General features: G+C 36.9%; 1 protein-coding gene across 1 annotated transcript in view; it reads left to right on the plus strand.

Annotated features, from left to right (window-relative positions):
* The window catches only part of calcr (calcitonin receptor), a 42,796-nt gene that overhangs the window by 10,521 nt on the left and 16,986 nt on the right, over positions 1-15,289 (plus strand). The window contains exons 2-8 of the mRNA XM_057355132.1: positions 8,776-8,843; positions 10,985-11,147; positions 12,137-12,244; positions 13,004-13,107; positions 13,785-13,947; positions 14,067-14,177; positions 14,253-14,365. Coding sequence (XP_057211115.1) covers positions 8,799-8,843; positions 10,985-11,147; positions 12,137-12,244; positions 13,004-13,107; positions 13,785-13,947; positions 14,067-14,177; positions 14,253-14,365 — 807 coding nt within the window. The 5' untranslated portion in view covers positions 8,776-8,798. The remainder of the gene's footprint in view (positions 1-8,775; positions 8,844-10,984; positions 11,148-12,136; positions 12,245-13,003; positions 13,108-13,784; positions 13,948-14,066; positions 14,178-14,252; positions 14,366-15,289) is intronic.

Genomic DNA, 15,289 nt, shown 5'->3' on the forward strand with positions numbered 1-15,289 from the left:
TTGAATTTTTCTTCCATCTTCACATTCTCGCTTTAAACTAACAAAATGTCTGAGTTTACCTCCATGGTGCTTTTCTATTCTGAAATATCTGTAGATATGCATAATGGTGGAATGCATCAAGTCGAGCCCTATGGGGCTGATATAAAATGATTACACCCTAAATTATACTTGAAACGCAAGTATGACTAACAGCACTCATTTAATGCTTTCTAAACGGCAACTGGTTCCATTTTTTAAGCTGCGAGATAGCAAATGTTGTTTAGAGACTTTCTGCCTTTGCATGAAACAGTGCTTTAAGAAAGCAGAGGAGTACTTTATGTTCCCCAGTGTTTGAGCGAGTTTATGACACCGGAGGCAAGCCCGTTCCCCTGTGTTTTGAAGGAGAGAAATACGCATGTGTTCTCAGTATGCCGTCTCAAATAAAACTTCCCTGAAATTTAGCCAGACTCCACAAAAGCCCTTCATAGGTGCTCTTATTTCTCCTCTTAACACAGCCTGGCTTTTTCTCGGCGCAGCGCGGCTCCATTGGGGTATCGGTTTCTGTGCACGACCGTTGATTGCTGGTGTGAACACCGGGGTCAGGCTCCCAGAGATAAAAATCAAGGGCTCGCCGAGTAAGGTCAGGTGGCATGTTTTGAAGAGGACGATGCTACAACCTTTCCCATTTTGCAGGAGATATAGTTTTCTCTTTGACGTGCTCTTGTCTGTTATCAGCCTTTTTAAACTCTTAAACCTCAACAAAGCAGATCATGTTGCAAGGTTTTCACTTCATTTTTTCTAGTCTGTTGACTGCTAACCTTTAGTAGTGCATTGAAAAGGTAAATATTTAATATTTTGAGCACATTGGGAATAAGAGATGCAAAGTGCCATTGCTTCCAAGGTGAGGATTAAAAGGGACAGTTCACTCAAAAATGAAAATTCTGTCATCATTTACTCATCCTCAACAGTTCTATTTAATCATGGGTGTCCATGTACTACAAAAGGGACAATGAGAGCATAAATTCAAGCTGTTTTGCATTTTAAGCAAAAGTCTCCATTATCCATTTCCCTTCATTCTCTTTTAACTCTGTCAGTCATCTCACACCTGGCTGGTGACTGTAAGCTCCTGCTGTCAGGTTTATGTTAAGAACAGCTGGAACACATTTGGCATTTGGCCGGCTTTAATCTAAATGGCTACGATGGATTAAGTGCTAACGCATCTCTTCACAGAGCTTGACTCTCTTTCTCTCAACGGGTATTGTTCTGGCTTTTGTGGAAACTAGAAAACTTTGTATTAGCACCTATTGTATTATTGCTCCTGTATGACTTGCTGAATTGCTCCCTGAACTCTCTGTAAGTCGCTTTGGATAAAACCGTCTGCTAAATGACTAAATGTTAATGTAAATGTACTGTAATACGGAGTGGATATATATAGCTGCGGGAAAAAATTAAGGGATCATTTCAAAATTATTTTCAGTTTTTCTGAATTTACTATTTAGGTATGTGTTTAGGTAAAGCTATCATTTTTGTTTCATTCTGTGAACTACTAACAATATTTCTCCCAAATTTCAAATAAGAACATTGTTTCTATTTGCATTTATTTGCAGAAAATGAAAACTGGAGAAACAGGTCAAAATAACAGAAAAGATGCTCTATTTTTTCAGACCTCATATACTGCTAAGAAAACAAGTTCATATTCTCATTTAGGCATATGTATTTGCACATGTATTTAGAAAAAGTTCAACAATTATGTTTTTATGTGATAACCTCTCTGTCATGCTGTCAGTCTAACACATTTCTGTTTGATGACTTTGTCACTCCTGGGGTTTGATTTTGTCGAAATTCAACAGACACTGGATATATGTATATCTATGTATCAGGAGGTGCAGGCCGGGGTTGAACATGTGAGTGGGCGTATGGTTTCCCTACAGCGAAATCACACACATCTGCAGCTTGGAGGTTAATCGGGTGGGTGCAAGGACATGGCAGATTGTGTTTGATGGTAGAGGTTTTATCATAATTGTCAGCAGCTCAACATGCATGCGAATGCATCAACCTGGCTAGATAAAGAGATATAGTGTGCTGCATACAGATGGAATATAAAGATGGAAAGGGACATTTTCTTAATGGCCTTCCATCCTGAGGGAACGCTGAAGCCAAGGTTTTGAGAGACTATAAACTCTATTTATGGAATGCTCATCATCTGTCAGCACATGCCATTCAGTTGTCTCTCTTTGACAGGGTGTGAATTGGTTGCGAACATTCATAATGCAAAAGTGCTTTGCTGGCTAGAATATAATGACATTATTATTTTCTCAAAACCCCACTGGGAGAGATGTTTAATTGGTAAGCAATATGAGCTATAGGGTTAGCATTCAACTGAATTAAGAATGCCCTTTACCTTCTCAAAGTTAAATTGAATGATTAACATTGACATTACATACTGTATATGTTTCTTATTAAATATATATTTGTATTTAATATACTTTTATTTATTTTTAGACTGTTTCATCGGACGCACACACCAGGCCTGTGTTTGGTTATAATATAAACCTTTATTTTACATTTAATTTATATGAATATGAATTTATATTCATATTTTATTGTATAATAATTGCATTAAATTTAAATAAAACTAACAGTTATTGATTCCCTGCGGAGGTCTACCGGAAGTTAAATATGGCCCACATAATGTTTGTTGATGTTGTTGCTGCTGAAACATCTGTAACTTATTAATTTAATAATTTAAAAAATAAAAATGATTTAAAAACGTAATAATTTATTGGACTACAGTGAAACAACACTTAATTTCTCAGAATTTTCCTACATATCCAATCAAATTATATACATTTACATACAAACTCGAAACGTGACAAATGATGAATTAGTAAATCACCAAAACATTACATTTATCCCTTAAAGTATAGCTGTACAATAAAAAAACCTTAGAAAAAACTTTTTTAGTTGTCAAAAGTGCACAGGACTAAAAGAGAACCAGGAGTATTCACATGTAGCCTTGAGGGTCTAAATCTCAAAAGATCCGCTCAACGCAGTAATACGGCATTTTAAGTAGTCTCTAAATTATGGATATCCCTCTGAGTGTGTTTTTCTGTCTTCTTATTTCATTTTACTCCAGTCCATTTGGGTGATATATAAATATGACACGTTTTAAAGCCAGCTAATGGCGTATTGCTGTACAGGGGTATCTTCCTCAGAGACAGAATTAGCTGGATAATGAACCAGAATTCAATGCTACTCATACACCAGAACACCCTCAACTGGATGCCCCCATGCCATTTTGTAACAACCATGTGTTTCAGCTATACTTCAGAAGGTTAGATATTTTGGGACTTTTGACTTTGAGGTACTTACGCATGCTCATTATTACAGAGAAAAACGTTGCTAGTCTGATGGCACAGAGAAGACACGGCCCTTTGCCCGATGTTGCACTTGAAAGCTTTGACCCTTTGAAAATGCATCGCATGGGAACATTTCAGAAAAACACTAAAGCTCTTTTCCAAATTCTAGTGAGCAGCCTCCATAGGATGTTCCAAACAAAGGCAACTTTTTCTACCTCCAAATAAATCAACTGCTTTTGACAAAATTCGAAGGCAGCATTATGTGTATCTTTTGTGGAAAAACCAATCCTATAATGCACTGCAATGAGTGGAAAATTAAATATAGGATGACAATATACAGTATGATTATATTATATTTATACATATTTGCTATTTATTTCTTATAATAAATATAAAGCATTTTTAGTATTGCATATCAAATGTAAGTGTTGTAATAGATAATGTTTCTAATGTTTCTATGTTAATTTACTAATACGTTTTTTAAATGAAAATCTGTATATATAATACTGTATTGGCATTAACCAACATTTACAAAGATTAAATAAATGCTAAAAGGTATATTGTTTTCTGTTAGTTCATATTAGCTAATGCGTTAATGTTAACAAATACAACCTTTTTGTAAGTGTTACATAAAATGATAGTTCAATCACCCAAAAATAAAAATTCTGTCATCATTTACTCAAATATTTTGAAGAATGTTGGTATAGCCGAACAATGGCAGTACCCATTGACTTGCATTGGTTTTATGACCATACAATAGAGACAGAGCCTAACACGGCATAATCTGAAAACCACGCCCACCGGGAGGGGGGACAATCCAACCCCCTCCATTGACTTTCTATTGCGGGAAGTTGCCTCCTTGTCATTTCTGACTTATAACAAAAAACCAGAACAATGTCCAAAAAATGCTTTGTGACAAGGTGTACAGTAAGCTAAAAAACCCAGAACTATGTTTTTATAAGGTGTCGACCCCAAAAAACGAGCGTTTAAGGACACAAAAGTGGAGCGCAACGTGTCATGTTGTCATTTTTTTAACATGAACGATGGTGGGACAAGCCGTTCGAAAACTGCAAATTATTATCAAATATTAGCTAATATTAGCACTCGCAAACATGATGTTACTGCATAGCTTTCTGCTTTATCCACATTAACAAGTTGTATACTGTCAAAATGCTACAGCTTAGAGCTTAGCCTACAGAAATATAATACATAAAACTGACATTTGGATATTTGACTTACCAGTATCAAAATGTTTACTGCACATGTATCGTTAAGCATACTGAGTGTGTCAGGATGCCGCAATTTACCCATTCTTCCTGCTGAAGTTGATACCAACTTTCTTCAAAATACCTTCTTTTGTGTTCTGCACAAGAAATAAAGTCATAAAGGTTTGAAATGACAAGGGGGTGAATAAATGATGACAGAATTTTCATTTTTGGGTGAACTATCACTTTTACTTCTTGTTTGGTTTGGATAGTGTAAGGCATTCTGTCATGGGTCAGATCTTTTTAAAGGGACATGTATCACTCTTCTCTCTGATCTCTCTTGTTTATAGAGGGGGACGCTTTTTTACCCAATGTATACATGCAAAGAGAAGTAGTAATGCAGATACAGGTGTGAGGGAGCCCTCAGAAACAACAGCCTACTTTTTAATTGTGGTTTTGTTTTGTTTTGTCATTTCACGATTAAAGAAATAGCAACAGTGGAGCTATCAGAGATTATGGTATGATGAGTAAAATTAAGCTGGTGTGGTTTGCTTATTAAGTAATCATTCTGGATATGAACAAATTAATTGGTTATTTACCCATTCACTCATTTTATGGAGTTTGAAAATACCACAGAGAAATTTGAATTCTGCTATCGGATTAGTTTGAGACTGAAAGTCATTTCTCAAACATGATTAATGTTTCAGAAAAATTTGACGAGATGAACGTCATCTAACATGGAAAAGCTTTTATGAATAATCTCTACTTTGTTTTTAATTCGAGATCCATTTTTAATATCAGATTCCTTACAGTAACATTTGAGGCTGATGCTTAACATGCAGCATATCGGCTAACATGATGTGCGTTACTGAGGAAAAACTGCATACATTCTTTCGCCCAGAGAAACCTGAATTACCTGGAATATGACCAGAGCATCTATGGATTAAAATCCAAACACAGTGGTCTATTTTTAGCCAACATTTTCTTATCTCATTCTGCCAAAGCTCCACGTAGACATGCAGGCATTTAAACCACGACTTCCCTCCTCCACTCTGGGAAAAATCTATTCATAGAAAGTCGAGCCAGTCCTCTGTGCTTCTGTCTACAGCCTATTTAGCTGGCATGCTAAACCAGGCGTTTTTTTCACATCACTTCTACTTTCCAATCTGTTTAATTGGCCAACCAGATGTTATTTACATTTGGGAATTTGCCACCATGTACAGTGCATTCGATGTGCATTCTTTTATTTTATCATTGTGTTTTGTGTGAATTGAACTCACAACCTTGGTGTTAAAAGCTTCTTACTCTACCAGTTACAGTGAATACATGACAGAGACAGAGTTATGAAGACGTGAAGCTTTTTTCACTTCAGGCTTAGTAAGAACCCATATTAATGGTCCGGTTACATCATTCACACTGCCGGTGTAAGCATGCGATACTGCCTGTAGTTTTGATGCAGTTTTTTTGTATTTTATGTTGAACATTTCATCAGTATAATCTAATAATAAATTATAAAATATCATTTTTGAAACAGCAAAAAATCTGTCTGGTTTTGACAGACACAAACAATGTAAGTCTAAATCTGGGAAGTCTGTACAGTAGCTACACTTTGGGGATTGGGTTCCATTCTGTGTAGATTAATTCTTCATAACTTACTTCCAATAACCATTTTTTAATGTACAGCCATTAGTAATAGAACAAAATCTATACGGTAACTCAAATATCACTTTATTTTCTCCATAGAGCTGTAAGTCTCTTACACAGCAGAAACACTGCAGTGTGAAACTGGCCTTAGGAGCAACAGAAACATTTTGAAATTCTGAAGAGAGACATTATGTTTTTAGGTCGTTTACTGTATGTGCTAAACCAAATGCCCAAAAGTCAAAGTATTTCCAGTTGTTTCTATAATAGCCCCTTTTCGGTTGAATATGTCCAACTTGGAGGGAAAAACTGAGCAACGTTTAAGCCAAAAATCCTTTCTGAATGTGATATGTGTAGTGACAGAACATCGTAAGATGCCTAAGGCAGTACATAAACTCTGTATCCCAATAAATCTGCACTGAAACTACATACTGTCCAGTGCAGCCAGTGGAGACTTGGCTGCTCCTCATCTGAGGTAATGTCAACACAGCTGTGTGGAGGTTCGGTAGCTTTTCCTGGTCTATGTCTGTCAGAAAATACCCCACTGTGATCTGAAGTGTCGAGAGTAAACATATCCGCAAGTAACCCAGTTATACAGGAGAATAGCATTTGCGGAAGCAGATTTGCATGTCGTGAGAAAGAGTTGGGAGGAGAATGCTAATCGCAGTCTTAGATATTAACCTGAAAAACATTTAACGTGCGCTGCACAGACAATATGATTAACATGTTTCTCCCTTTCTAGCCACCAAATGCCATTTTTGACAATTGAGAACCAGTTATTAAAAAATAAAAAGGTGTCGATACAGATATGTTTGTTGAACTAAATGTAATAGTGGGTCATGTTGAAGTATTTTATTTCTAATGAAAAACCAAATGGAGCTCAAATTGTTTATGGGAGGGGCCTGATCAATCAGTCCTGTCAATCATTATTTCATCTTTTCCCACATTCCTCCTCCATACAGTGCCTCCCCATTGTAATTCACAGCAAACCAATACATGTACCATTATTTCTGGTAAGACGGTATAGACCAGTGAATTCATAAAAAGACCAGTTACAAGAAAGCCCGTCTAGGATTTTTGTGATAGATTCACCTCAATTGTGTGAGCGGAGCGCATTTTGGCTCTCTGCCGTATTAACAGGTTACAGCGTTCACACTGGGAGCGTGAGCCGCGCTCTTGAGGTATCACATTTGCCAAAATGAATGCTCCTTGCTCACGCTCCGTTTCCTCAGTATGTGTGATAAAGCTTCATGAGTTGGTTTACGATCATCTCACATCATTTACATTTCCGTTTAATCATTTAGCAGACGCTTTTATCCAAAGCGACTTACAGAGAGTTCAGGGAGTAATAAAGCGATATGTCATACAGCAGCAATAGTACAATAGGTGCTAATACCAAGTTACTAGTTTCCACAAAAGCCAGAACAATACCCGTTGAGAGAAAGGGTACGTTTATTTTCCTCTCATTTGTCTGTCAAGTATTCACAGAAGAGATGGGTTTTAAGTAGTTTTTTGAATGTTGTGAGAGATGTGGTTGACCGGACTGAGTTACATTTACATTTATGCATTTAGCCAACACTTTTATCCAAAGCGACTTACATAGCATTGTATAATACATTTGTTTCTGACTATGTGCAGTCCCCTGGGATCGAACTCATGACCTTGGCATTGCTAGTGCCATGCTCTAACCACTGAGCCACAGGAAAGCTTAGGAGTTAGGAAGAATGCTCCACCAGGAAGGAGTTGTGAAGGAGAATGAGCGGGAAAGCGGTTTACTGCCCTTATGAGAAGGCAATACAAGACGCCGCTGGTTTGCTGAATGCAGGGTTCTTGATGGGGTGTAGGAGTGTGTGAAAGTATGCCGGTGCAGATCCAGTGATAGTCCTGTAGGCAAGTGACTTGACATCATGGTGCGCAAACATCACAGGTGCCAAGAGGTGTTTATGCTCTGTGTGGTCTCCGTTGCATCTGAAATAAACAAGTGCCAATAGGAAAGAGCTACAGTAAACAAACAATTAGACATGAGAATAGCAGTAGTTTGTTGATATATATACACCTTACCCAGGTATATGCCTTTACGCAACGAAAACATATTTTCCTATAGATTAACTGTCAGTATATTAAATCATTAATGTATAGAATAATAAATTGTTAATATAATAATAATACATTGAATAAGACACAAGGAATTGCTGCTTTTCATATATTTAAAAATACAGAAACCAATATATGGAAATGTATTATTTAATATATTGCATTATATTTTCCAGTATACTCATATATATTTGTTCCGTAAGGTGGCTTGGTGGGGTAAATATAACACCACTGTAGATCTAAAACCATTTATTTGTACAACTTTGAGATTATGTCTACAACATGGATGAACATGGTTTCTGAAAACAAGCTTATTTAAAATGCCTACACATTTAGTTTTTCAGCTATTAGACTTGCATGCACATACAGACTGGCAGAGAACAGAAATCATTCAGAATTTCTGTATGTGTGCACCTGTGAATCGATTCAGTTTGTGTAACATTGTTGCGTTTTTTGTTTGCATACTCAGAGAGTTCTTTATCATTTTGTGTTTGCAGAAAAGAAATCAGGATCCGAGAGCATGGGTTGGCAAGAGATCCCATGGCTTTTGATATCATTTATATTGGTGAGTATGAAGAGTAACATCCCAATTGTTTGCTTTTGCATAAAACACATTTATTTTACACACGCATTGTGAAATATATGTGACCAAGTCCATGAAAACCCATCTAAAGTCATTTTTGGTGCTTTACTGTTTTCTACATAAAATCATCCTACAAGATGTAAACATCATTCTGTGAAAAAATAATATTAATATCTTTAACACTGACTGAGCAAGACCATGTCAGAGATTGAAATTATAGTGAAGTGAATGGCTGAAATCTAACTATGTTGTTCGTTATCTCAGAATTAGATTTTGAGACTTTAACTTGGTTTTCCAAGACTGGGTCACATTATGGTTTTATGTAGAATTTTAAACTCAAAACATGCCCAAGCTTTACTGTGCGTCAATGTTTTTGGTAAATTGTGATTTAACGATTTCTCTCCTGATAACAACCCCTACCCTCTCAAAACTATCCAAGAGAAAAAAAACATTACTTACTAATTTCCCCAGTTTGGTAATTATAAGCCGGGGTGACCTGAAAACCCAAAGAATACTTCAGCCATGAAACTGGTTTCTCAAAGTTCCATCAGTGGCGGTATAATCAAAGCAGCTGGCTCTGTGTCAAGATGATAAAGCATGAGCGTATGAGCCCTCTGCATGTAGTACATAAGCAGTATCATGGCAGCAAGACATGGCTTAATAGCAAACGAGGAAATGCCACAATTTCCCAATTTTGTTAGAACATAACATGTCACGTCTTTCTCACTTTGAATTTGACCTTGAGCTCTTTTCACATAAATGCATATAAACTTGACTATGGAATAGTAATGAGCTTGCAGAATAGCACTTTGCATTTAAAAGTATAATGTGACAAGGCATTTAATTAAATTTCTGCATGGATCATGGCCATACTAAACAACAGAAACCGAGGGCAACTTTATACCTGCACCAAAAGGTCAGGGTTTGCATTAATGGATCCAAATAGATATGACAACGTAGCCTGAATGATTATATAACAACATTAATTAGACCATGTCAAATGCTTTATTCGCTCTACAAGCTTTGGAGATTTGATCTGTATTTGACATTCGCTTTCCGTTGAAGGACAAATGGTTTTCCAGACCGACTTGGGTGGTGGCCTGGTGGTCGTATGTATGACGTCATTTACTTCAATGTTTGGAGTGACATCATATGTACGGCTGCTAAACTGCTACATGGCACATCAGAAACCTCACAGGTGGTTTTGGGATTGTTAGATTCGTTGTTATGTTCAAGGTAAGACAGACACACAGCACTAAAGAGCCCACCGAAACTTTATTTCGTTTTTCTAACGACAATGATAAGAAGGTGGGCTTGATTGGGTCTGCCAAAGTTAAGCTCTCTGTACAAAGCCCTCAAACTCTTAGTGGTAAATTAACGTAGGATTCATTACTGTGAGGTGTCTAAAAGTAGAAAAAATATGAGATGACTCATAACAGCATTACAATGGTTGGAATGCGCACTGAATTTTAATATCAACCCATTCTTTCTGTAGAAAGCATTTCCCCTTGAACGTTTTCTTTAAGATGCCTTGACTGAAGATTTTTTAACGATTCTGAGAGAAGTATGCTTTTGACCAGTTCAATCTGCAGAAATAACACTTTACAATTGTGTTTTCAAATGTGTCCATGAAGTGTAAAAAAGCATGTCCTCGAGTTTACAGCAGTAGATGCATTTGAGGTCGCAAACAAATTGTTTTGATTCTACTTTAGTTTAGCCAGGTTAGTTTATGTCTCTTTTGTCCTGGGTTGTGGATCATTTATGAATGTAATTTAAAATGAAATTACGCACATAATGAAGGATTGAAATAAATTTTGACTGTATTGGACTTTGGACATCTTTAACGTTGTAAGCCAATAACCGATATATTGGCCGATATCATTTTTTTTAAACTAGAAGAAATTAATCATAATTTCTCAGCTTTAAAATATCATCCTGATTTTATTACCGGGCTGATACCGATAACATAAAAAATGACCATTTATTTTTTCATTTATCGTCCGATACCGATATGGCCGATAATATATTGCGCTTCCCTATAATAATGAATTCATTGTTTTTGAATGAATTTGAAAAACTCTTCCCGTCTTCCTTTATTCTAAATCCTGAATCTCCTCTTGCAGAGTATAACAGTCACTGGAGCAACGGAGCTGAAAGCCAAACCTACCGCAGACTTCTCACTCACTCCTGTCATGATGGCAGTGGAGGGAGAGAGACAGATCATGACTCAGTCTCAGTATACATGTCTGGAGCTTCTAAGCCAAGATGGACCCCATAATACAACAGGTAGAGCAAACGAATTATACCTTCCAAGTAATGTTTGTCTGAATGACAGAAGATGGTGCTTTTAATCTTGGAATAATCTTGTTCAGTGTCAATGCTGTCTGTGGAACAGATAGTGGGTGGATAGAGAGCTTTCAGAAACCGATTATTGTAGCATCACTCTTTAAAGGTGATGTCTTTATATGGATGTTAAAATATGTGCAGAGGCAACTACAAGTAATCAATTCTGCTGTAATTCTACTACATTTTGTGGTGCATTGAGCATGTGGTGAAATTCAGCCAATGGTGTGCGTTTGGGGCGTGGCAACATGTTTGGTCGATTGGCGGAGTGGAACCACATAATTTTGCTATTTAATTGGGTGGTGCTAGTGGTGCAGAAATAATAGAATTCACCTTTAAATGTGACATTTTTAGTTCTGAAAGTTAAAGTATGTTTTTATAGTGCTATGAAGTAAGTGATTCCCTATTATACTGTACATCTCATTTAAAATATCAAAGACGTTAATTAACTTTTTTTTAAGAAACCAATTTTTTCATTTCAATGACAGAAGATGGTGCTTTTAATCTTTTCATAAGCTTATTGAATGGCACGGCTGTTATTGGAAACACTTAGTGTGATAGTGGAGAGCTTTTAAGATGATCGTGTTAAAAAGGTTGAAAAACGTCCTCCAGCCTGGCCCTTTTTGCACATGAAAAGAAAGTCTATGCCTTAAATGTTGCACTTCTCGAAGTGAAAGGATCAGGGATGTTGTAGAAAGTTCGGCTGGTGATTTTTTTTGCTAATCTTTTTCTGAAAGATTTGCAGCAGTTTGGCCATTTTAGGAGTGTGGTTACAAAAAAGATTTTGTCTCAACTGGGGAGGAAGTTCTGCATTCTGAAAGTTATAGTATGTTGTATTAGTACAAATAACTCTTTTTTTTCCCCTCACAAGATCAAGGAAAATGCGATTTATCATGATGTGTGCTCTTTAAAATGTCTCTTTAATTTTATAGGTTTCTTCTGTAACAGATTTTGGGATGGCTTGCTTTGTTGGGATGAAACCCCAGCTGGAACCTACGTCTCTCAGAGCTGTCCAGACTACCCCAGCTTTGACCCCTTGGGTAAGACACAATCACATCTGGACTGTCACTCTGTGTATCAGAGTTCTTCAGACGCCGCAAATCACTGACGATTCTACAGCAGGCCTGACATCTGTTACATGTCCAGAGAAAGATTCCACAGCACAGACAGGCGGGCAATCATAAAGATAATTGAAGCAGAGCTGATCATATCACTTTCTCTGAGTGCTTGGAAAGGTCCAGATGAACTTTTCTTCTGAGCCTCAGAAAATGTATTACCAATGGTTCTGAAGGGGAAAAGATCTTCAGTGCGTTACAAAGTAAATAATTTCATGTCAAATATTGCTTAGGATTTTTTTGGATGATAAATAGCATAAAGAAACCGTGACCAAGAATATATCCAAGAGCAGCACAGAAAATGGTTGAAATGCTGAAATATTGATATTCTTTGCTGTTCTCTGATAGATAGCTGTCCGAATATCAGGAATCTCTGTTTGGTTTGTGCAAATCCTCAAAGAAAGGGCTGGAGTGAATTAAGAGAACACTTAAAGGGACAGTTCACCTAAAAATAACAATTCTGTCATCATTTACACACCATGTGTAAAACATGTATCTGACTCTTTCTTCTGTGGAACACGAAAGAAGATATTTTGAGAAATGTCTCAGTGGTTTTGCCTTCATACAGTGGAAGTCAATGTTGTTTTGTTACTAACGTACAGGTTTGAAATGATGACAGAATTTTCATTTTTTGGTAAACTGTCAAGCTCACGAAACTAAAGCAGACTTTCTCTTTCTCTACAGAAAAAGTAACCAAATACTGCGATGAATCTGGCAACTGGGTACACGGTTCTTCCGTCAATAAAACCTGGTCCCATTGTCTAACATTCTCAAAGGACAAAGTAAAGGTAAAATGTAATGGCAAGAACCAACTGTGGGGTCAAGCACAGCAATAGCACAAATGGTACAGTATGTGGATTTGTTTGGTCATAGCACCCATTATGGTGATAATATTTTTACATATGACTTTTATATTGCGTTCACTTATTGATATGAGTATGTCATAAGTTTACCTTTCATCTCAAAAATTTACCAACGCATTGGCAAATTATGAAAATATGATATATTAATATATAGATTAATAGAATAGAATATGAAAATAGTAAATATTAAATGGAGGACAATTCGGTTCAAGCCAAAGAATCTAAATAGACCAGGCTTATTATTTAGGCCAAGTAATGAAAAGACAAAACCACAAAATAATTCGGAGAGTTTTTGAGAGTAGATACTGTCAGTTTCAATCCACTTGGTGGCAATGACAATTACAATGTAAATAAAATTCCTTTGGTTCAAAGGTAGACGCTCCCCAATCAGAGTGCCAAATTTATTGATATTTAACCGTGTGGTTCCATGCACTGCCATTGACTATCATTCAGAAGAAACACAGAGAGAAAAATAAGAAAACTAACCGATTCAACTGCTGCCCACGTTCTTTCAGCGCTTGACCCCTAATTCTGTATTTGGCCCATGTTAAATCGACAGATATTTTCGTTCACATTCTCAAAATGAATGCTTTTTTATGCAGACACTGCCAGTTCATGGATTTTTAGAGACAGAGATGGATCCCACAGCCGAGAGTCAGGTCAGCCCTGTGGTGACTCAGAAAGCAGAGGAGAGGAAGAAGATCATCGATGGTCAATATAAATGCTTTGAGAAAATGAACAGAGACCTGCCATATAACAAATCAGGTTTGAAAACACGGCCACTGAAGAGGTTTTAGATTGAATCATCAGACACTCGTAGCTCAAAGTGCAGAGAGCAATTGCACGCCAGTATTGGCTCTGATTGTTTGTGTGCCGGCCTTTAGGTCTGTATTGCAACAGGACTTGGGACGGCTGGTTATGCTGGGATGACACTCCGGCAGGGACATACACATCACAGAACTGTCCTAATTACTTTGTTGACTTTGACTCCACTGGTACAATTTGTTATTTATCTATTATTATAATTTTTTTATGTTAATTTGTTAATGCACATCCTTTGTCTTATGTAGAGAAGGTCACTAAATATTGCGATGAGACTGGAAACTGGTTCAGGCATCCTGAGACGAACAGGACCTGGTCTAACTACACCCTGTGCATTGCACACACGAAAGACAAACTAAAGGTACGAGGTCGGGCCATCCTTCATTTCTGCATCTCTCATACAAGAACGTGTTTGTGGGAAAACAATTCGGTGTAAACACTACTCATACATTTGTTATTCAGCTGTTGTTTTTTGGAACCGATCTTAATTCCAAAATGGCAGAAGATCCACAAGGAGACTTTTCTAGTTGTGTATATAAAACGAAGAGTGTCTATATTAATATTGCAAAAGAAAACAAGCCTGCGGTTGTAATTATTAGCATATGAACATTTTGGACAAACATGTTACATGCCTGAAGCTGTGATCATGTTTTAAACGAAATGCACGAGCAATGCAGCTAACTCTGAGTGGCCCTTAGACTGGTTGACAGCTGTTCAGGAAGTTTCCGTTTCTTTTAGTCTAAGGAGCAGTGAAGGAGAACGTCTACACAAGTTCAAGGTTTAACCAAACAGCTTCTGTAGAAGATGGGTTGCACTATAAATTATTCCTAATGGCGACTGTGGTGTACAACTACTGCTTTACAAAGTGAGAAAGACAGCGGGAGAGCAAGAGAGAGAGAGAGAAATCTAAACAAATAAAAAGAAAATTTCGCTCAGACAGACTAAAAAAAATCTATACACTTCCCATCAAAGCAGATGGATTTGACTGGAGTTCACATAAAAGGCATAACAAAATGAGATGCACTTTCAAGGTAACCGTTTAAGTCTCCTTACTACTTTAGTTGACATCCTTTTTGCATGTACCCCGTTTTGCATGTAACTCAGACTTCAAATAAAAATTGTATATAAAGCCCCATTAAAACCAAGCCTTTAGCTTGGAAGGAATTTATGCCAGTGCATTATTAAAAGTTAAAGTTTTTAGTTTACTTTCGTTATATGAACAGATTTTTGATTTAGTAATTGGACCAAAAATGCTGATGAGTCATCTTGCACTACATAGCATTTT

This window comes from Triplophysa rosa, linkage group LG16 (genome assembly GCF_024868665.1).
Source record: "Triplophysa rosa linkage group LG16, Trosa_1v2, whole genome shotgun sequence".
NCBI classification, from domain to species: domain Eukaryota; kingdom Metazoa; phylum Chordata; class Actinopteri; order Cypriniformes; family Nemacheilidae; genus Triplophysa; species Triplophysa rosa.